At 33.8% G+C, this 21,128-nt stretch overlaps 1 protein-coding gene and 1 non-coding gene across 8 annotated transcripts in view; both read right to left on the reverse strand.

Moving 5' to 3' along the window:
* The window catches only part of Kif20b (kinesin family member 20B), a 53,780-nt gene that overhangs the window by 27,286 nt on the left and 5,366 nt on the right, over nucleotides 1-21,128 (reverse strand). For 6 of the 7 annotated variants that reach the window (XM_023716229.1, XM_023716233.1, XM_023716231.1 and 3 more), the window contains 14 exons: nucleotides 19,559-19,595; nucleotides 18,878-19,105; nucleotides 17,749-17,860; nucleotides 16,621-16,692; nucleotides 16,388-16,534; nucleotides 15,303-15,465; nucleotides 14,521-14,814; nucleotides 10,556-10,695; nucleotides 10,187-10,325; nucleotides 9,102-9,330; nucleotides 7,818-7,858; nucleotides 4,420-4,567; nucleotides 565-1,771; nucleotides 144-282 (listed from right to left, as the gene is read on the reverse strand). In XM_023716229.1, coding sequence (XP_023571997.1) covers nucleotides 144-282; nucleotides 565-1,771; nucleotides 4,420-4,567; nucleotides 7,818-7,858; nucleotides 9,102-9,330; nucleotides 10,187-10,325; nucleotides 10,556-10,695; nucleotides 14,521-14,814; nucleotides 15,303-15,465; nucleotides 16,388-16,534; nucleotides 16,621-16,692; nucleotides 17,749-17,860; nucleotides 18,878-19,105; nucleotides 19,559-19,595 — 3,096 coding nt within the window. The remainder of the gene's footprint in view (nucleotides 1-143; nucleotides 283-564; nucleotides 1,772-4,419; nucleotides 4,568-7,817; nucleotides 7,859-9,101; nucleotides 9,331-10,186; nucleotides 10,326-10,555; nucleotides 10,696-14,520; nucleotides 14,815-15,302; nucleotides 15,466-16,387; nucleotides 16,535-16,620; nucleotides 16,693-17,748; nucleotides 17,861-18,877; nucleotides 19,106-19,558; nucleotides 19,596-21,128) is intronic. The other variant, XM_023716232.1, reaches the window with a different exon arrangement.
* Nucleotides 18,297-18,484, reverse strand: LOC111817016. Its single transcript, XR_002821309.1, has one exon. It is a non-coding gene; the product is annotated as a U2 spliceosomal RNA (small nuclear RNA).

A 21,128-nucleotide genomic window follows, 5' to 3' on the forward strand; every position in this document is an offset into this window, starting at 1 on the left:
AAAATAAAAAAAATAATTAAAAAAAAAAGAAAGAAAAATAAACATTATGAAGCTGATAAATCCTCTAGTCTTCTAAACTTTTTAAATAAGAGAAGTGATCTTTCCCATATGAGATGGGCCACAGAACTTTTCATACAACCTACCTCTTTCTGCACTTGCTCAATCTGCTTTTTGGCATCAGTCAGTTTCTCTTTCAGCTCTGCATAATCTTCTTCCTTTCTCCGAAGGTCTGTTTTCAGACTTTTGGTAAGAGCAGAGTTTACAGAGAGTTCTTCTTTCAGTCTAAGAAACACAGAACACTTTTCTATAGTGATACATCAATAACCGCTCAAAATCACTCTGAACTGATAGCAATCATTACAAAAGTACCTTTTTTCACAAATTTTGAATGCACAAGCTTGGATGGGAAATCTCTGCATGTAACATTGGTTTCTAAAGGTTTGCATTAACAAAATTCAAGTTCTTCACTCAACATATATACTTTAACAAATTGAACTGCTTAACTAGGTAGAAAAATGAATGCTAAGCATATTTTAAAAATCACTGAAATAAAATTGGTCTTACTTTTCTGTTTCTTGTCTATTGGCCTCTTTTTCTTCTTCCTTTAACTGAAGTGAATGCTTCAGATGCTGCAAATTATTTGTTAACTGTGTGATTTCTTCTTTCAGTGTAACTTCTTTTTCACTTAAGTCTTTGGTATTTTTGATAGAATCCTTAAGATTTGCTTGAAATTCCTTGAGATTTTCTTCTAGCTTTAAAATGACAGATTCCTTTACCAAAATGTCTTGCTGTAATTTGGCTAAATTACTACATTCATCTTTCTGAGTCTCTACGATTGTTTCAAGTTCTTTTATTTTTGCTTTATAAAAAATAACATCTTGTGTAAGTTCTGAAAGAGCTTTCTTTCCTTCAACTACAAGCTGTGCTTGAACATTGAGACTAAGACTTTTCTCTTGCAGTTCTTCTTTCAGCTGCTGTATAAGATTTTCTTTTTGCAGGTTATCTTGATTCTCAACCTCTCTGTGCTTTACTTTTAGTATATTGTTTTCATCCCTATAACCTTCAATTTCTGCCTGTAATTTTTCAATTTGTTGTTGTAATTCTTGGATCTGATGACTTTTTTGGGAAGAGGCCTTCACAATTTCCTTACATTCTTGCCAAATGGCTTCAATACTAGAGTGGAAAGAACTTTCCCCACTGAGTTCTTGAATATGACATTCTTTAACCTGCTTATTCACCAAGAAATTACTACTTGCAAGGTGTGAGTGTGTGTCACTCGACCGAGTCCTGAGCTGGAGTAAATCTATGTTGGAGGTCTGAGAAACTGAATCAAGTGAACGCAGCTCATCTATTTTTGTCTGCATTAATTTTATTTGTAAGACATTGCTTACGATGGTTTTTGTAGCAACTTCTATGTCCTCTGACAATTTCATGATCTTTTCTTTCTGTTCTTGATTTATATTTTTCTGTACACTTAGTTCAGCATTTATACTGTCATAATTTGCCTGAATTTGTTGGACCTCTACACTTAAAGTTAAACTCTTTTTTTCAGAAGAAGAAAGTTGCTGATGCAAACAATCAATCTGTTCATTTAATTTTTCTTTCTCCTCCTTTTCGTTTCTAAGCTCATTCTTAGCAAGGAGTACAAGTGTTTTAAGCTCTTTATTCTTTTCTTGTAAAACTGTAATGTCATCCTCATCTGAAACAGTCTGTTGCATTTCTTCACTTTTCTTTTGGTCTTCAGTGATGTATGAATTCATAAGTATAGGACCTTAATAAATAGGAAAATTGTTATTAACCCAGAAATTTTTAACAAAACCAAAATATTATCTTATAAGTCAATAGTCAAGCATATAAAAATTATGGAAAAAACAAAATAAGATATTAATGGGAAAAAAAACATGTTGCAAAATATATTATAAGCCTATTTATCTAAAAACTATGGTTTGGACTGGTGAGATAGCTCAGTGGTCTAAAGCACCTACTTAGAACAAGCTAAGCCAAGCAAAGCACAGGGACCTCGGTTCAATCCCCCAGCACCACATGCCAGCCCGCCCGCCCCCTGGTGGGCTGAGCTGGCCACACACAAAAAATAAATATAAATAAATAAATAAATAAATATTTAAAAAAAATAAAATAAAATAAACAAAACTATGGTTCTGGGCCGGTGAGATAGCTCAGCGGTCTAAAGCATCTGCTTAGGTAAACTTAGGCAAGCGCAGGGACTGTGGTTCACCTCCAGCACCACATGCCATGCCAGCCCTGTCCCCAAGGCAGGCTGAGCTGGCCACAAGTAAATGAATAAATAAATAATAAATAAAATAAAAACTATAGTCCCACAAGTTAATAACAGTTACAAAAAGTATAGCAAAATGATGGTAGTTACCTGAATAGTTTTGATAACGTAGAAGACATAGAAGAGAAAAAGACAAGGAAAGTCACAATTTTTAAACTGTACTTTTAAGAAAAATTGTAGCTTCAGGATACAAAAGTTTTTACTCCAAAAATTTTCCAAGAAATTCACTCCAAAAAGGGGAGGGGTGTCTTTTCTTCTTTACTCATCTTGAAGCCAACAAGTAAACATACGAGTCTCAGCCCCTAACTATAAAGCATCTCTCTCCTGAAGGTCTGTACGAGTACTTCTAAAATTCTTCTTCATGCTTCTCACTGACATGCCTTGAAAATTCTTTTTCTAATGGAAATCAGTATAACCCACGACCTATCTTGTTACGTTTGTGTCTAGTTCCCCCTAAACCCTCACGCAATGATGGGCAAGAGAGTTTGTGATTAATTGAAGATCCAATGCTGGGATTATGAGTGAGTGCTTCTAGGATTATGGGTGTGAGCACTATACCTGGCCTGGAGTGGACAGCCTGCCTACAACATAAAAGAGGGAGAGGCTTGCTCTCTGCCACAGCTCCTCTGCCATTTGCTTCTCCCATTTTGCTCTTGCTGTTTTCCGCTGCTGTGAACTGCTGTCCTCTGCTTGCGCCACACTGCCTTGGAGCTAGATGAGTGTGGACTTAAACCTCCACAAACTGTGTAAGTAAACCTTTCTTTCCTTAATTTGGGATGTGGGTATTTTGTCTCAGCAATTAGAGAAAATTAACCAAGACAGAATTTGGTGCCAGGAGTGGGACCACTCTGGGAGACCTTCTCATAACCAACCCAATGACTGTACTATCAGCTATTTCTACCTACTGTCTCTAACTTTCAGTGTTAAACTCTAAGAATCTCAATGATTTCCCTTTATTTTACACAAACTTGTCTACTACCTCATATGAATTTTTCAGATAGTCTTCAATGTATGCATTATTATCAGACTATCTCATAACTTTTTAAACATAACTCAACAAATTTGTTGTTTATAGTAATGTTAAACAAAGAGTCTTACAAATATGTTTCTCTAAATGAAAGAATACAAAGGGAAAAAATAGATTGATAAAATAGGTACTGTATGTATGAAAGTGACTTTAACTATTACATAAGTAGAGTGAAAGTAGACATACAGGGGCCAAAGAGATGGCTCAGTGGAATAAGTGAGTCCCTGGCAAGCACAAGGGCCTGAGTTCAATCCCTGGTCTCGCCAAAAAAGAAAAAAAAAAAAAAGAAAAAGAAAGACATACAAAAGAAACTTCTAAAAGTAAACTATCTAAAAATAAATTTTGGGCTAGAGAGATAGCTTGGTGGTCTAAGGGCTGCCTGGCAAGCGCAAGGGCCTGCCTGGCAAGCGCAAGGGCCTGGGTTTTATCCCCAGCACTGCATGATGTGCCGGCCCCAGACAAGTACCAACACTGAAACTGGGCATGGTGGCGCATGCCTAAAATCTCAGTGCTGGGGTGGCTGAGACAGGAGGGTCACTACAAGTCTGAGCTGCATAGTGAGACCTTGTACTAAATACATAAAGGTTTTTATTTTATTTTATTTTATTTTATTTTATTTTATTTTATTTTATTTTATTTTTTGACAGAACCGGGGACTGAACTCAGACCCTTGCGCTTGCCAGGGAAGTGCTTATTCCACTGAGCCATCTCCCCGGCCCCAGGTTTTTATTTTTAATAAATTTAAAAGTTTTAAATATATCCATCTTCCAGACAGTTATAATGTGTTAACATAAAAAATTATGACAATTTTTCTCAAGATTTTTCCTTAAAGTAGTTTTCTCCAATTTCTAACTTTCCATTTACTAGTTTATGAATTAGCTTTCTTGGTTTTCTTTCTTTCTTTTTTTTAAGACAGGGTCTCGCTATTTAGTTCAAGCTAGCATTAAATTCACTATGTAGCCCTGGCTGGCCTCAAAACTTATGGAGACCCACCTGTCTCAGCCTCCCAAGCACTGGGATTACAGGCATGTACCACCGCATCTGACTGAATTAGCTTTCTTAAAAAGCCTCTTGCTAGGAGCTAAAGTATTATTACCTTTCTTTGTTGGTGGTTCATCTTGTTGAAGGTCATTTTCATTTACTCTTTTCTTTTGTAAATAGGTTGTATTTTTGCTGTCCTTAGGAATTTCAGCAGTTTTGTTAAAAGTTGATGTATTGCTTATTGAAGATATGCCAGCCTTGTCCTAAAGCAAAATTAAAATTAATTCACATATAGAAATCTACAATAAATGTGCAAGCTACATAAATAACCTCATGGTATACCACAGAATTTTTACTTTACACTTGTTTACTTTAAAATTTTCTAAGCTATTTCTTAAGTTTTACTCTCAAATAACTGATGGTTCAGGCAAATATGTAACATATGGGGTCAACTGGGAAAGACACATCCCTACGATCACACTCAAGTGTGCTTTCAAAAGAAAAATATGAAAGCACTGACCAAAAATGTTTCTATTTTATTGGAAACCTGAAGGCTCTACTCTAGAATTAACAACTGTTTTGTTTTATAACCAGAATCTCTTAAACTGTACTTCCTCTATCTTATCCTTTTCTAATACTCCCAGCTTCATTTATCTTTGCTCTAAACTTTCTTCCTGAACAATGAATTGTACTTTTGTGAAGACTTTTCATTTCTGTAACTTGGCTTTTTTTGTTTACTTTTATTATGATGCCAGAGTTTAAACTCAGGAAATTCACACACACTAGGAAAGTGTCCCTTACGCTCAAGCCTAGTAAGCTTTGATTCCTGTAACTAGTTTGCCTTCTTGTTCTTCCTAGCTATCAACTGTCTTCTCTGTCACCTTTCCTCGGCAAAGTTTTACTTACCCTTCAGCATAGTTACAAACAAAGGAGCTGAGTCATTATCTTCCCTTCATTCAACTGTAAATGCCACACGACCCTAATGATTACCAGGCTTACACTCAGGAGGTCTTGCAGATTACTGCCATCACTGAGACAGTGGGAGGCACCATAGGTCAGTGGTGTCTGACTATAAATACTGGAAGCCTGAGTGACTGGGCTTCTTTATTTTCTTCTGCACTTTGAGTCTCTTTTTCCCTTTGCCATTCTCTCTGTTCCTACTTATTGTTCTGTTATCATCAATAAATGCAGCTACTTACTTTCCTTGCTATACACAAGAACCTGGGCTACATTTTGGCCCATTCAACTGTAACAAATCTAAATCATTTCCATCTCCACAAAGTATTTCCTAAACCCTTACTTGCTCTCAGCTTCTTGCACTCACTGATTACCATTACACACTGCATTATAATTAGGTTTATCTACTTCTCTCTACTGGAGGTAGAGGATGAACTGGATTTAAAAGAATTAACTTTTATTGATCTGTATATCTGCCATAATCTAGCACAAAACTTGGCAAACAATAGACAATGACTGCTTCTTGCCTGAAACAAATTCTTTCTTGTTTCTCATCCTTACTCCTCCTCAATGAATTGGATAGTTCTCCCAGCTCAAGTTCAGAAAAGTCAGGAAGACTGAAAAACATATTTAAATACCAAAAGAAAGAACTGCTACTAGAGAAAAGACAGTCTGATACTCCTGCAATAACAAAGCCTACCTGTGCTGGAGGTACAGCTCAGGTGGACCACTCACCTGCCGTGAAAACCTCTCAGTTCAGTTCCCAGTACCATGAGAAAAACTAAAACATCTCATTTAATGTCCAGAAGATTGACAGAATGGTTGTTAGTATTAGAGACTAGCTTTAAAATACAAAGGAACCTTAACTGTCCCATCTTGGCCTGAACTGCAAATGAAATTATATATATTTTTCTTTATAAAAAGCTAAAAACCCTTAAGAACTTTACATGCAACAGTACATAAGTTTTTAAAGAAAATATCTTTGCTGGTACATAGGAATAATGCATACAATGAAAGTAAGTTTTAAGAAAAAAACTGATTATGATCTGTTATTATTTAAAAATATCAGACTTACTTTCACCTCAGAGCTCCCCTTCCAATTAGCTGAGGCTTAAACTTCCAAAGGATACATAATCTTATTATCACATGTATCCAGATGTTTTACCAAAGCTTCAGGCAGGCAATGATGGGCTTTTGGAGGGGGCTAGATCTGGGGTGTATGATACTGGAATTAAGAATGTGATGCTAGGCCTGACTGCTGAAACCTCTAGACTGTGCACTGAAATGAGCCTTTCCTGCTTTACTCTGGGTGTTGGGTATTTTCTCTCAGCTATGAGAAAGATAAGACAATTCTTTTCTCTCACATGCAAGGCACATAGTTTTTGAGATGACTATCTTGAAGAGGTCAAATTCTTCTAAATTCTCACACATTCAGATATGTATAAGAAAAAATTGAATTGAATGTCTGGATAAGCAATTCTATACTCATACTAAATTAGTCTTGGTTTAAATTATTAGAATTGTCTGAATGTTAAATCTTTTAGGCATATTATTTGGGTTACTTTTTAAAATAATAGAAGTTACATCTTGAATTATTTATATCCAACTGTATCTTATACTTTTTTAAAAGAATAAATTTTTAATAAGTTTAAATAAAATAAAACACCTATGTTGGAGAAAGAAAAATATAATAGTTGTTTTTAAATGTTAGGTTTATTGCTCTAAACTTACTTCAGTTTCACAAACACTTGTAATTTCAATTTCAGAATTATAAATGTCAACTCTACGTTCAACCAGTAGGGGTGAATATATAATCAGAAGTCACAAAGTGGTGGGATGCTCCTAAAGTAACCTTCATTCACATGCTGTCATCTGCTCAGACTATATCTCACGTTTTAAAACCCTTAGTAACTTTAGATAAAATGCTATTTAAATATATCTAATCAATAACATGAAACCAGGGATGGTGAGATAGCTCAGCAGACTAAGTGCCTGCTTAGGCAAGTGCAGCAACCGGGGTTCAATCCTGGCACCACATGCTGAGTCGACCCCAGCCCCCCCCCCCCCCCCAGGCTCACTGAGTTGGCCACCAAGGCCGGGCTTGGTGGGGCACACGTGTAATCCCAGTGCTGGGAGGCTGGGAGGCTTGAAAACAGGAGGAACCCTAGGAACCTGAGCTGCATAGTAAGATCCTGCATAAAACAAAAAAAGAGAAAGAAATCTACTAAAATAATGAGATAAATCTGCTATGTGCTGATACAGAATTGTTTCCAAGATGATCGTTCAGGAGAAAAAGTAAAACAAAGAACTGTAATCCTACCTGCTGAAGCTTTTTAAAAGATATGTAAGTGTTTGGTATATGCCTAAGCATCCTGGAAAATTTAAAATGTCCTGGCTGTCACCTAAAATATGAAGATACTTATATTTTTCAATTTCTCAAATCAACTTCATTTGTTACATTTTAAAAATTACTTAAATGAGCAAACACAGTTATAGTTCACGGTCTTCCATTAATTTAAGTTCATTACCAAAATAACATAAATCTTAAAATATTACCTTATCAGAGGTCGTGAGCTCTTGAACTAATACTTGCGATTCTGAAACAATAAAAGAATACTCAAAATAAATAGCTAGGCATTTAAAATAGATCAATGAAAAACTATGAAACATACATTTCTATAGTGTTACAATGAGAAAAAAATATTTTGACTGCATAAAAAAAACACATTTGATAATTCAACAATAAGAGGGCATTTCAGAAAAAGCCACATTCAAAATCCAGAGTAAAACTAAGTAATACATGCTAGCTAGTGAAAAAGAGGCACTATGGGTCAGTGAAATAGTTCAGTAGACTAATGTCTATTCAGGCAAGTGCAGGGACTGGGATTGGATCCCAGGCACCACATGCCACGCCAGTGCCACCCACCAAGACTGGGTATGGTAGCTCACACCTTAATCTCAGAGCTGGGGTGGCTGAAAACATGAGATCACTACAAGTCTGAGCTGCTCAGTGAGACCCTGTACCAAATATATTTAAAAAAAAAAAAAAAAAAAAAAGAGGCACTAACATCAGAGAAGAAAGGAGTTGGTGCGCTTCAGGGCACCTCATGAAAAGCACCTCTGACTTGCTATTTTCTACTCACTTGTTTCACAAAAAGGCAGTCTATTCCTTTTCTCTTAAAACCCAAAACTATATTTGCATTAATCTGACAACTGTTTTAATCCACTTTATTTGAGTTAATAAGAGAATCTACATTGTAAGAATTCATAAAAACTAGAGAAAATAAAATTTATGCATTTGTGGGCCGCCAAATAGCTCAGCGGATTAAAGTGCCTACAAGCAGGCACAGGGACCCGGGATTCAATCCCCAGGCCTGCCATGCTGGCCATGCTTTCGGGGTGCACTGAGACAACAATTGAGAGGGCGTGGTGGCATGCACCTGTAATCCCAGCACTTGGGAGGCTGTAAACAGGAGAACCACTACGAGTCCAATCTAGTAGTGAGACACTAACACCCTGTAGACCCCTGCCTAAAAAAATACAGAAAAAAAAAATTATGCATTTGCAGTTTCTTAAGGAATTTCTTATATTTATTTATAAAATTAGTATTCAGAGGTGTTTTTAGAAGTTTTTCAAATAATATTGGTCTAAAAGAAAATGAAAGTAAAAAAATTAGTAGTAAATTACTAAAGTAATACAAAGGTAAAATAGTAAAATGTTACCCAGATCAAAGAATTTTCTGGTCACTATGGTAAATAAATTACATAAATCTGTTATACTTACCAACTGTATTTTCTATGTGTTTATTGTATCTAATAAAAATGAAATAAATCTGCTTACCATTTTCTCTTTTTTTTAACTCCTCTTTGGTTTTAATTAATTCTTCTTTGGTTTTAGCTAATTCAATTTTAACTTGATCAAACTTTAGTTGCAAACAAGCAATAGCTTCCTGAGGATCAGCAAGAGATGCAATACATGAGTGAGCAATTTCAACCTGCTTCTTAATATCAGTGATATCATGTTGAAGAGAACCAATAATATCTTCGAATCCTACACAATTATGTGCATCCTAAAAACAGCAAAAACCATGTCTAACATTAACAGTTGGTTTTACTCTTACATTTGGCACCACCTGATATGTACAGTTTTAAAACAGGAAAAAAAATCAAAACTTAAAGTTCTTTAAGTTACATATAAGCACCATTAACTTGCTTCATTATTTTTCTATTTTATGTACCATGAGATATATTCCCTCATAAAAATATCACAAACTGCCATAGAAAAATTACGATTACTAAGTATAGGTATATTTACAATTATGATTCTTAAATGGCTCTTTAGGATAACCCAGGAAACAAGCTTCCATTTTCAAAACTCAGTCCATGTTCCAAACCCTATCCAGGACACATGATAGTGGTTTGATGGCAACAGCTTGGACATCATTGTCCCAAGCCCCTTAACTGAGTGACCCAAAACCAAAATGAATAAAGCTTCCCACAACCCACCAAAACATGATCAATTTCAGAATGAATGAAAGCATCAGAAAAGGATAAATTTACCTTAAGGGTAAGGAATGTTAATTTTTTATTATGTATAATAAACTTTTTATAATCTAAGCAGTAACTAAATGACTTTATAGGTTCCTTAAACCTTAAAGCTTTAAGTGAAAAAAACTTTACACAAATCTCAGAATATGCCATATTCAGACAAAAAGGATTCTTATCTCCCTAAAATCAATATGGTAGCTCAGCAATACCAAAACAGGAAATAACTATAACAGTAATATAAATTTTCCCAAGCTGGAAGTTATATTTAAACTACCTGAGCTTATATCTCTAATAAAACATACATAATTTATTTTAATTTTAAATGCCTCATCACTGGTACCAAAGTCTCACTAAATTTTAACAATTCAGTGAACATACCTCATTTTCAACTTTTGTGGCACAAATTCCGTATGTTGGTTCATCTTGGATGTCACCTTTGTCAATTAAATCTTTGAAGATAGCCAAACGACATTCCGCATTTTCTTCTAATCTTTCTCGTTCCTGGAGAAGCGTTTCCCTTCATAAAACAAATTATTTTGATCAAGAAACAAGACAATACTCTGTGTTTTGTTTTAAATTTCTAAGATTAAGTATATTATAGGATAAAAACAAATTTGAAGTCATGTGTGGGAATTAGTACCAACTGTTTGAGATTGTACAAAGTCACCTAATATAAAACAAGAACATAGGTTAAAAAAAAGAACAAGTACGTATTATCACTTTTCACTAGATCATGATATAACTTACTTAAAATCAGCTTCCCGTTGAGCCCAATACTGAGTAAATTCCTGTGTAACTTCTTCTCGAATTTTAAATTCCAGTGTTAACTTTTCTTTTTTTTCATTAATTAGTCTTGTTTTCAAGTCTTCTATTAAATCCAACAGTTTCTAAAATATGTAAATATTAAAATTCTTAGAAAATAACCAGTACATCTCAAAAGACATACTGTGAAAATGTCTCAAGATCAACCCATTTTCATTTAGCCAGTTATAAATACACATCATTTTCATACTAATATTCTCATTGAAAAATTGTACATTTTGTAGATTCATTAATCTGAAAAAGTGGACCTGTGTTTTAATTTTAGATATTTCATATGGGGTATCACTAAACAGCTCGGACTCATAGTGATTCTCCTGTTTCAGCCTCCCCAGCGTTGGGATTACAGGTGTGTACCACCATGCCCAGTCTTAGACAGCTCAGTGTTGGGGACTGAATCCAGGTCCTTGTGCTTGCCTAGGCAGGCGCTTAAACTGCTGAGCTATCTCCGCAGTCCACCCACTTTTTAGAAATAAACTAACAGGAAAAAAAAAAAAAAAAAGAGACTTACAGTAACTGACTCACAAAGAAAATAAGTTAAGGTAACCACTCTAATATTTAACCAAAATGCCAGAAATGTTACAGGAACTGACTGCATTAACATTTACAGTCATCCAGATGCAAGTAAAACACTATATCCTTTGAAAACATATATGATCATGCAATGCAGACAATGAGCAGAGTACTTAACATTAAATATAGCCAGTAGAGTCACAAAAAGTTATAGCATTAAGAAAACTCCTGATAATCTTTTTTCAAGGTTTCTGATTAGGTTCTCTACAACAAAATAAACTCACTCAAGGCTTGTCTTTCAATATTTCTTTTTTATATCTGAAAATATTTCTATAAATATCCTGACCTTGAAATTCCACTATTAAGAACTTTTAATTAGCAAGCAATTGTATGATGTGACTCAGCACTTTTGCTGTAAGAATACTCATTACACTGATATTATTAGTGATACTAACTGTATCTAAATAAAGAAAAAAATGAAATGCAATTCAATACCCAAAGTTATGGAATTGGTTGAATTATAGTACTGTCACACAATATGCTATTCTGGTTAATAATGACCACATCAATACTTATATTTTTCTCAACTTACTTTTAATTGAAAACACTCAGGTTATAAAAAATTAATGCATAGTAAAAATCTATTAGCATGAGTGATCAAGAGCTAGTTCTTTATAATATTCTATCATGAATATATAGTTATATATTTTTTAAGTGATACATTTTCCCATTGTTTAAAACAGTAAGTAGAGGGGCTGGGAAGATTGCTCAGTGGAGTAAGTGCTTCCCTGGTAAGTGCAAGGGCCTGAGTTCAATCCCCGGTTCTGCCAATAAATAAATAAATAAAACAAAACAGTACACAGTAACTATTAAAATACTGAGGACTGAGCTAGCTGGCTGGCCTAAGTGCCTGCCTGGTAAGTGGAAATCTATATGAGGGTGGAATACTATGGGGAAACTGGTTTATTTTAATTTCCAATGTTTTTCTCATTATTTACATCTGATAAAATTATTTATTATTTATTTGGCACAGGATCTTGCTACACATTTGGACTCATAGTGACCTTCCAGTCTCAGCCTCCCCAGTACTGAGATTAGAGGCATGCACCATCACACCTGATTTTGGCGGCCAGCCTAGTGCAAGGTCTGGCATGGCACATGGTACCAGGGATCACACCTGGGTCCTTGCGCTTGCCAGGCATGTGCTTCAAGTACTGAGCTATCTCCCCAAGCCTGATAGTTTTTGATGAAAAGATTCTGACTATTCTGACTATATGCATTCTAAGTATAAATGTGCAAAATCAATGTTACAAAATCAATATATTTTGTAACAAATTTTAAGAATCTCAAACATCTAATTAAAATGTTAATAAACCACACAATGCCTAATCATTTGTACATTTTAAAGTAAAATGTTAGTAATGGAGATACAGCTCAGCATTAGAGTACTTTGCCTAGCATCCACAGGCACAGGGCTTGACCTCCTCCAACGCAAAAAAAAAAAAAAAAAAAAAAAAGTTGCATATTAGACAAAAATGTTAATTTCTCAACTATAAATATCTAGTAATATTATAAAATATGTGCATTTACTTATGAAATTCAATACAAACTGTGACATTAAGCATTTTCTCTAAAAATTGAATAAAAATTTATTCCTGGTATATTCAGAAATTTGAACATTATATAAAAACAACTCAAAAAAAAAACCTCTAAGACAGGAGTCTTATATAAATGTCTATATTGTCACTGAGGTACATACTACATTACAAAGACAAAATTAGGAAGGTTCAACCACACAGAGACCACATGACTGAGATGCAGAGAACATCTCAAGTTTTCATTTTGTTGCCGAATAACATAAGAACACAAATGACTTTACAAAACAGTGATCAAAGTTATTAAACTGAGAACATTTAGTTCAAGACACCACTCTTATACTTGTGCTTTGGACTTGTGCAAGTCAAGAGTGTTGTAATATGAGATGTCAACAGCATTAAAATATGTCTATGAACATAGATTTCCCTGTGTTTCTATGACACTATTTAGAGGGTTTTTTGTGGGCTAAGAGTATACATAAGTGGTAGAACATTTTCCTGAGGCCAGGATTTGACCCTAAGCACTAGACAGACAGACAGACAGAGAGAGAAATAGAGAGGGAGAGGCAGGCGGACATATCATGAGGGGAACAGATAATATGAACATTACCAAAATCTGAGGATTCACACATCTTAAACAAATGAACTGTATTTAAATAAAAGCAAAAAGCTCCACTATTAAACCTACTTACCTTAGCAGTGAGATATGTTTAAAGAAACAATAAATAAAATTGGGTGAATGTTTTAGGTACTGCATTTTAGATTGTGAACGAGAACTATGGTGAATATGCTAAAATCACTGGGTACTGGACAAGAAATTTGAAGTCTCATTCTACAGATCATATGCTTCTACAATATAGAAAGATCTAACAGATTATCCCTTAACTAAGCAAAATTTAGCATTTCTAAGAATAGAAAAATCAGACATCAAATGTCTTCTGCAATGATGCAAAAACACATTCACAAGTTCACCTATATAATATGAAGCAATCAGATGAACCTAGTGTAGAAACATTCTACAAAACAAGTATCTTTTACTTTAAAGTCAATGCTAGATCAGACATTACTAAATATTAAACTCAAAAGTAATGTGTTAACCTTCGTCATGTAGTTATAGATGAAAACAAAGTGACTAGAGCGGGTATCTTCATTATTACTGGAAAAATTTCAATATGGATGGTATAGTATTATTATTTTATTATTTTAATAGATATGAGAATGAACATATAACCTGAGGAAAAACCACCATGATCTGAGGAAATATATGCAAACATATTTAGTTTCACAGTATTATTATGTACATAGCTTATTTCCAAACAGTGTATTCACGTATTTATAATAACTGACAAATCCAGATGAAAACTAAATATGTGATCATTATACTCATGTTTCCACAGGTTTGAAATCTCTCAAAAAATACAGCTGAGACTTTAGTTACTAAAGGATTTATGGGGAATCAAACTTGAGTCTGGGAGTTTGCTAATTTGCTGAGAGCCTGGGATACATAACAAGAAACCAACGCGAGAAGAGGGAGTATTAAGAATTGGTAGCTCGACTAACAGCTCATGCCTGTAATTCCAGCTATCAGGAGGCTAAAGCACGAGGAATGTTCCCAGTTGAAGGTCCACTGGGCTACATAGTGAGTTCAAGGTCAGCCTGAACTATATAGCAAGACTCTCCCTCAAACACAAAACAGAACAAATCCCTCAAGAAAAGGGGGATTGGTAGCCCAAATACAGACAATTCAGCCAAGCATAGAAATAAATATGAGATCTTAATACATACTCTGTTCTCCTTACAGCTAATTAAAACCTTATCTTCCTCTAATGTTTTATCTAGATCTTCATCATTAAGTTCAGCTTCCACACTTGGGTTACTTTGGTTTTCTTCAGGTTTTTCTAGGTTCTCAACCACATCTTCATCTTCCATCAGATCTTCTAGACTATTTTCCCAGGAAATTGTTGTTCTTTTTACATTTAATATTTTATTATCCAAACTACTGTCTGATACATCTTGAGATGATTTGATTGGCCCAAAAGATTTCTCTTGAGAAGAATTTAAATTATCCGGGACACAAACCTGTTAAAACATCCAATGTGACTTTTAAAACAGAAAATGCAAAAACTGTTCATTATTACCAATTTTAGTTAATTTAATTAACTAAGCATTAATACTACGAAAAAAAATACCAAAACAGTAGCACCCTTACATGAAACTTGTAAAAAGAAAAGGCTACTTATACATGAAATGATAGTAAATCTATATTCTTAGATAAAGTTCTTAGTATTATTTCAGGCAAGAGACTTTCTAGATTAATAGAAGAGTAGATAACTCATTCTGAGGATACCCATTAATTTGTAACATATTTATGATTAATACTACTAAAAGTCATTCTGTAATCCTTTCAGGGCAACTTTCAATATTTTCCTATGACTTTACATTTAGTCAAGTATTTGATTTTCAATTATTTCCTAGGCTTACAATAACAAGTATGAAACACATCAAGGAATATTAATATTCCAATAAAGGACAACTAACATTTTAATCTAAATTTGAATTATATTCACCTTTTGCGCAATGGCTGAGAACTTCAATACATTGAGCGTCTCATCATAGGTAAAACTGCACTGGCTGACATTGACAATCATACATATTTTCCCTTTACCATTAAAAAAACTTTGAAAATAGTGAGTCAGCTTACTTTCCCGGAAAGGAACATGCTGTTGAAACCTATGAAAAAAAATTTCAAAAAACTGTAAGTTAAAATAAATTTCATAAACATGATAAATAATCTTATAAGAAATAATTAATCTGGCTGTCATAAACTTTAGATTTGTGATTAACCACAAGTAGAAAACTTGTTCTGTTTGTTTTCTTTAAGTACTGCTACTGATAACCCTAAAGTTAATCTACTAGGCAAAAAAACATAAAGACTATATTTAAGCTGGCTGTGTTCTCTACTATACAATAATTATACAAAAAATGATATATAAAAAATGATATCAAATATCATTAACTAGAAATGGTGAAAGGTGGTATACAAGTTACTCAATCTAAAATACTAATTAGTACACAAAATATTTTTTCCATCTAGACTACGTAGTACTTTTATAAGAAAAATGTGCCTTTAGATGCTAACCCAGTATCATGGAAAGCTGTCTCAAGTGTCTATGAACAGATAAATGCTACAGAAAATACTCAGTTTACTTGATAGGTATTGATACCGAAAATTTTTTTTTAATTTTTTATTTATTTATTTGTGTGTGTGTGTGTGTGTGTGTGTGTGTGGCCAGCTCAGTCCACCGGGGGGGGGCTGGCTGGCATGTGGTGCTGGGGGATTGAACCGCGGTCCCTGTGCTTTGCTAAGCTTGTTCTACGTAGGTGCTTTAGACCACTGAGCCATCTCACCAGCCCGATATCGAAAATTTTTGTGTTTTTCTAATCCAGGATGTAAGTACTTTAATCATAATCTATACAGTCCTTACAGAAAAGCATAAGTATTTACTAAAACAGCACAATTAGGGCCGCGGAGATGGCTCAGTAGAATAAGCGCTTCCCTGGCAAGCACAAGGGCCTGAGTTCAATCCCCGGCTCCACCAAAAAAAAAACAGCACAACTGGAAGTTTAAATACTTATAGCTAATAACACTTACTTTGACTTTTCACTATTCTTCAAAACATTAATACACTTTCCCAAAGTCAATAAAGAAGTATTGATGTTCCCAGTCTCTCTTAATCGTTCACCTTCATTCTGTGTCTTAATGCTTCGTTCTGAACCAGCGAGATCACATAAAGACAATCTGAAGCAACCAAACCACAACAAAAAATTACTTTAAAATTCTTTAAAGCAATTCAAAAGTTACAATTTAAAGAGCATTCAACTTACTCACTGACTCGAAGTACACGAGATATTTCAGAATCTTCAATTTGTAATATTCTAATAGTGAATATGCTGTGACTAAAAGAAACAAAGATCCAGTTACTTTTTCATTGTTAACTTCTGCATTTTTAAATAGGAGATACCTAATATCTAAATGTACCTCAATTTTATTCTAGTATTAGCTATAGTCCTTCAGTGAATTTTCCAACTACCTACCAGATGGCAATCCACTGCTTCACTGCCAATACAAGACTACCTAAATCCTATCTTTGCTTAGCCCTGATTGCTCAAAACTTGTTTTTGACATTCTAATATCTATTAATAAAATAATTTATAATTCCCAATTTCCTTGCAAATATCATCTTATAAAAATTACATTATGTACAGCCAATATTCTTTGAATATATCCTCAAAGCAAAGCATATATTTGATATGTTTGAAATCACACACACATACAGACTTATTTGGATCATAAGTCATATATGCCCAAATTAATAGGGGGACAGCACTCTTCTCCCTCTTATAAGAAAGTCTGTTTAAAGAATTTCACTGCTGAAACTTATTCCCTTTGTCTCACATCAACCAATTCTATTCATCAAAAGCATTGTCTGAACCTGTTGAGATTATGGCCTATTTCAGTAAAAGAATATCCATGAAGTAGAAAAGACAGACCACCATTCTAGCCAACTGCAAAAATAACCTAGATACTGACATGAAGAGTAAAGAAACCTAGATTTTCTAAACATTAGCAAACATACTGGCAGGATAAGAAATACCGTATTTAGCACTTTTAAAAAATATTTTTAAATCCTTTTATTTATTCATTTGGTACAGGGTCTCACTATGCAGCTTGGACTCGTAGTGATCCTCTTGTGTCAGTCTCATCTGGGGTTCTGGGGAAAGCACGGCATGTGGCACTGGGGATCAAATCTGGGTTCTTGAGTTTGTCAGGCAGGTGCTTAAACCATTCAGCTATCTCCCCATCTCCATTTAGTGCTTTTTAGTCTACAGGAAAGGTCTTTATGCCTATAAAGTCATTTAACAGAACCTACTACCAATTTTATTGTAAAATGAACTGCATAGCACAGAATACTATGGGTGTTTCAGGATTACTTCAAAGGAATTATTTCTTACCTTCTACTAGAAGCATTGTTGAGTTTAGTGAAGGCAACACTTTGGTGTTTTATTCCTAATTTTAAAAGTCTATATGCTTCTTTAGAATCAGATATTTGAATCCATTGTAGATCTTAAAACATAAAACAACACATATCAATTTATATTAAAAAGGATTTTGTCTACATCATCTAACACATTTTCCCAGTGACATAAAATGACATCTTTCTTTTAACAACACATAAACTGGAATCAACTCAGCTACTTCATATTCCAGAAGAGATTATATTAGAGTACTTAAGTTATACAAATGCATAAAGTAAATGTTCTTCAATAGACTGCCAGAGGGAAAATGAAAAGGTACATTCCTTACAATTAAACATTCAGGGAAAAGAAAACCAAAATATAATATAGATTCAACCTAAAGAAATATCTCACTATGTATGAGACAATGCAGACTGGAATGTATGTGACTCACACAAAATTTTGCTAATAACACTTTGTAAAAATAAAGTACAATATTAAAAAAACCAGTGTACTACCTACAGTAAGATAAGAAAAAGAATTTTTGAGGGATCGTTCCTGGAAGTACTACAATAACCACTTAATGCTTTGAGGAGACAGGGCAAGCTCCTACTCTACTGCACACCTCCAGAAATCCATCTAATATACTGTCCTTAGATATAGAACATATCAAATATTAAGCTGACAAAAACAGATACTGCACTTCATCTCAGCCAAAAGACCAAGGAGCAATAATTGAGATTTTTATTGTAAATATTACACACACATATAAAGATATATACATGCACATAGCAATATTAATACGCATTTCCTACAAATAACAGTTTCAAATGTTTAGAAAAACATCACAATGGAAGAAAATTTCATAGTTCCAAATTTTGACTGCCTCAAAGTGGCAGAATGTAAATTTCAATTATTTTTTCCCACCAACATGAATTATATTGATACTCAACACAGTACCAAACTAGACTTTATATTAAAAAAAAAACTTGTAAAGTACGAACTTCTCTTATTTTCTCGATGTTTATAATGAATATAAAGTATATTAGTTTGCTGTTTCCTTTCCAATAGCTACTACAGAGCCTAAAAGGGAACTTTGCTAAAATAAAAATATTTATTAGCATACCTTTTATAAAAGAATAGCCCTTCACATCTTGGGAAAGGCGCAAGTTCTTTCTCTTTTGGAACTTAGATGATACAGGGACAAATAAGTCATAAATACATTCATTATAAATCTCAAAGAAAGATACCCATATAGAAAATTTTATATTTTTATCCATATTCAAATGAGCTTGTTCACAATCTCTCACAGACTCTTCAAACTCTGGGATATTCAAAGAGTTCATTGAACTTGCTACAAAAAATGAAAACAGAAAGAAAAACGGACAGGAACAACATTAAGCAATTGTCTAACAATAAAATCACAGATCATGATTCCTGCACTTGAAAAACTAAGTATCTTTAATCTTTTGGATGTATGTTAAACATTTTTTGAAACAAAGTAAGAGGCAAATAATACTTGGAATAATCAAATTTTGACTTTTTGTCCCTCCTTTCTTTCAGAAAATATGTTAAAAACCAAAGAGAAATTAAATGCAAAGGACAAAGAAAAACAAGATCATCCCTTGAATTCAATATTAAAGTAATAACCAGTGAAAGGATTATCTGTGATATTTAATCTAAATGGAACTAAACAAGAGATGCATACTGCTTTCCAAGTATCACTATAACACCAAAAAAATTAAATCATGTGATTTAAAAAAATAAATTTATTTCATATGAACAGATTAAACAAAGGAACTCTTACCATGAAGAGTATCATAACTGTCATTATGCACAGTAACCTGGAAAACAGATTTTTAAAACAAGTTTAAAAACATCTTTAGTTAAGGTTAAATAATCAAGATATAAGTAAAGTTATTTAAAGACACACAATTATTTATCCAAATAAGTCACTGACTAAATCACAACTAGGCCCTGTGCATGCTATGCAAATACCCCACTACTGAGCTACAACCCCAGCCAGAAACTTTCTACTAAAAAAAAAAAAAAAAGTCTTACACTTCAGCAAGGAAAAAAACAAATAGAAAAATAGGCTAAGAATGTATGTGACAATCCACAGGAAAAGTTTTAAAGTGAACTAATTACTCACTTCATTTATAATTAAGGAAATATAAATTCAGGTCATTTTTCACCTGCCTAAACAGAAACTATTAAATATTCATTATTGGCCTGAGTTTGGGAAAATGAGCACAACATACATTTACAACAGAAAGCTGTCTTACTAAAATAATGTCTAAAAAAGTTAATGATGGAAGCAATACAAATATACACCATGAGTAAATGGTTAAAATATTTTTTAAAAAAGGAAATGAATTTAACACATAAAATAACAAATGAGCCACATGACTTGCAGAGAGGATTAGAATATGCTGAATGAGAAAGCAAGTCATAATTAAGACCTTACTTGTATATCTTAAAAAACTATGGGGGCCGGGATATAACTCAGCAGCATAAACGCCTGCCTGGCAAGCGCAAGGTCCTGAGTTTGATTCCTAGTACCAAAATAATTTTAAAAAAGAAAAAAAACCTATATCCCACATATAATTTTAAGTTTGTAAAAAAGGGTAGGGTGTGGCACTCAGAGGTACAGTACTTGCTTAGCAGACATGACACCCTGAGTTAGATCCCCATGCAGGGAAGGAGGGGTGATATGAAGACACATGGAAAATATATATGACTGTGAATCAATAATAACAGCAATTTTCTCTTTAGAAATGCAATAATAAACCTTTACTTTTTATTTCTCATTCTTAAGTTCTCTCTCATATATATATATATGTGAGAGAGAGAGAGAGAGAGAGAGAGAGAGAGAGAGAGAGAGAGAGAGAGAGAGAGAATAGAATCTGAAGGGTACAATAGATACTGGGAAAGAGAATGAACTTACTTAGAAGGAAAGAGATACTGAGTTGAGGAGAAGAAGTGGGAGAAAGAGATATATCTATGTATGTAAACAGGGTGCTTAGGACAACAGTACTGTGGATTTCTTTTGGTCTATGGAATGAAGCAGATTATAGCTAATTTGTTTTATAACATTTTTTCAATTGTTTCTCCTTTTATTCCTCTTAATTTCTCATATATTTCTTTGTCTTTTAATTTCTTCTTCCAATGTTTGCATGCATGCATATGCTGATATGATTGACTGGTTGGAAAACAATATGATACATTACAGCAAATACTGTGAAATAGATATTACTTTATTAAGTGAACTTCTGTATCACTTGTAATTTTTCTGTTTTTATTCTCTTTTTATAATAAAAAAGAAGAAAGTACCCATTTAGTTTTTGGCTCATGGAAAAGTCTAGAATGTTCTAAAG

Source organism: Octodon degus, unplaced genomic scaffold (assembly GCF_000260255.1).
Source record: "Octodon degus isolate 3935 unplaced genomic scaffold, OctDeg1.0 scaffold00046, whole genome shotgun sequence".
Taxonomy (NCBI): domain Eukaryota; kingdom Metazoa; phylum Chordata; class Mammalia; order Rodentia; family Octodontidae; genus Octodon; species Octodon degus.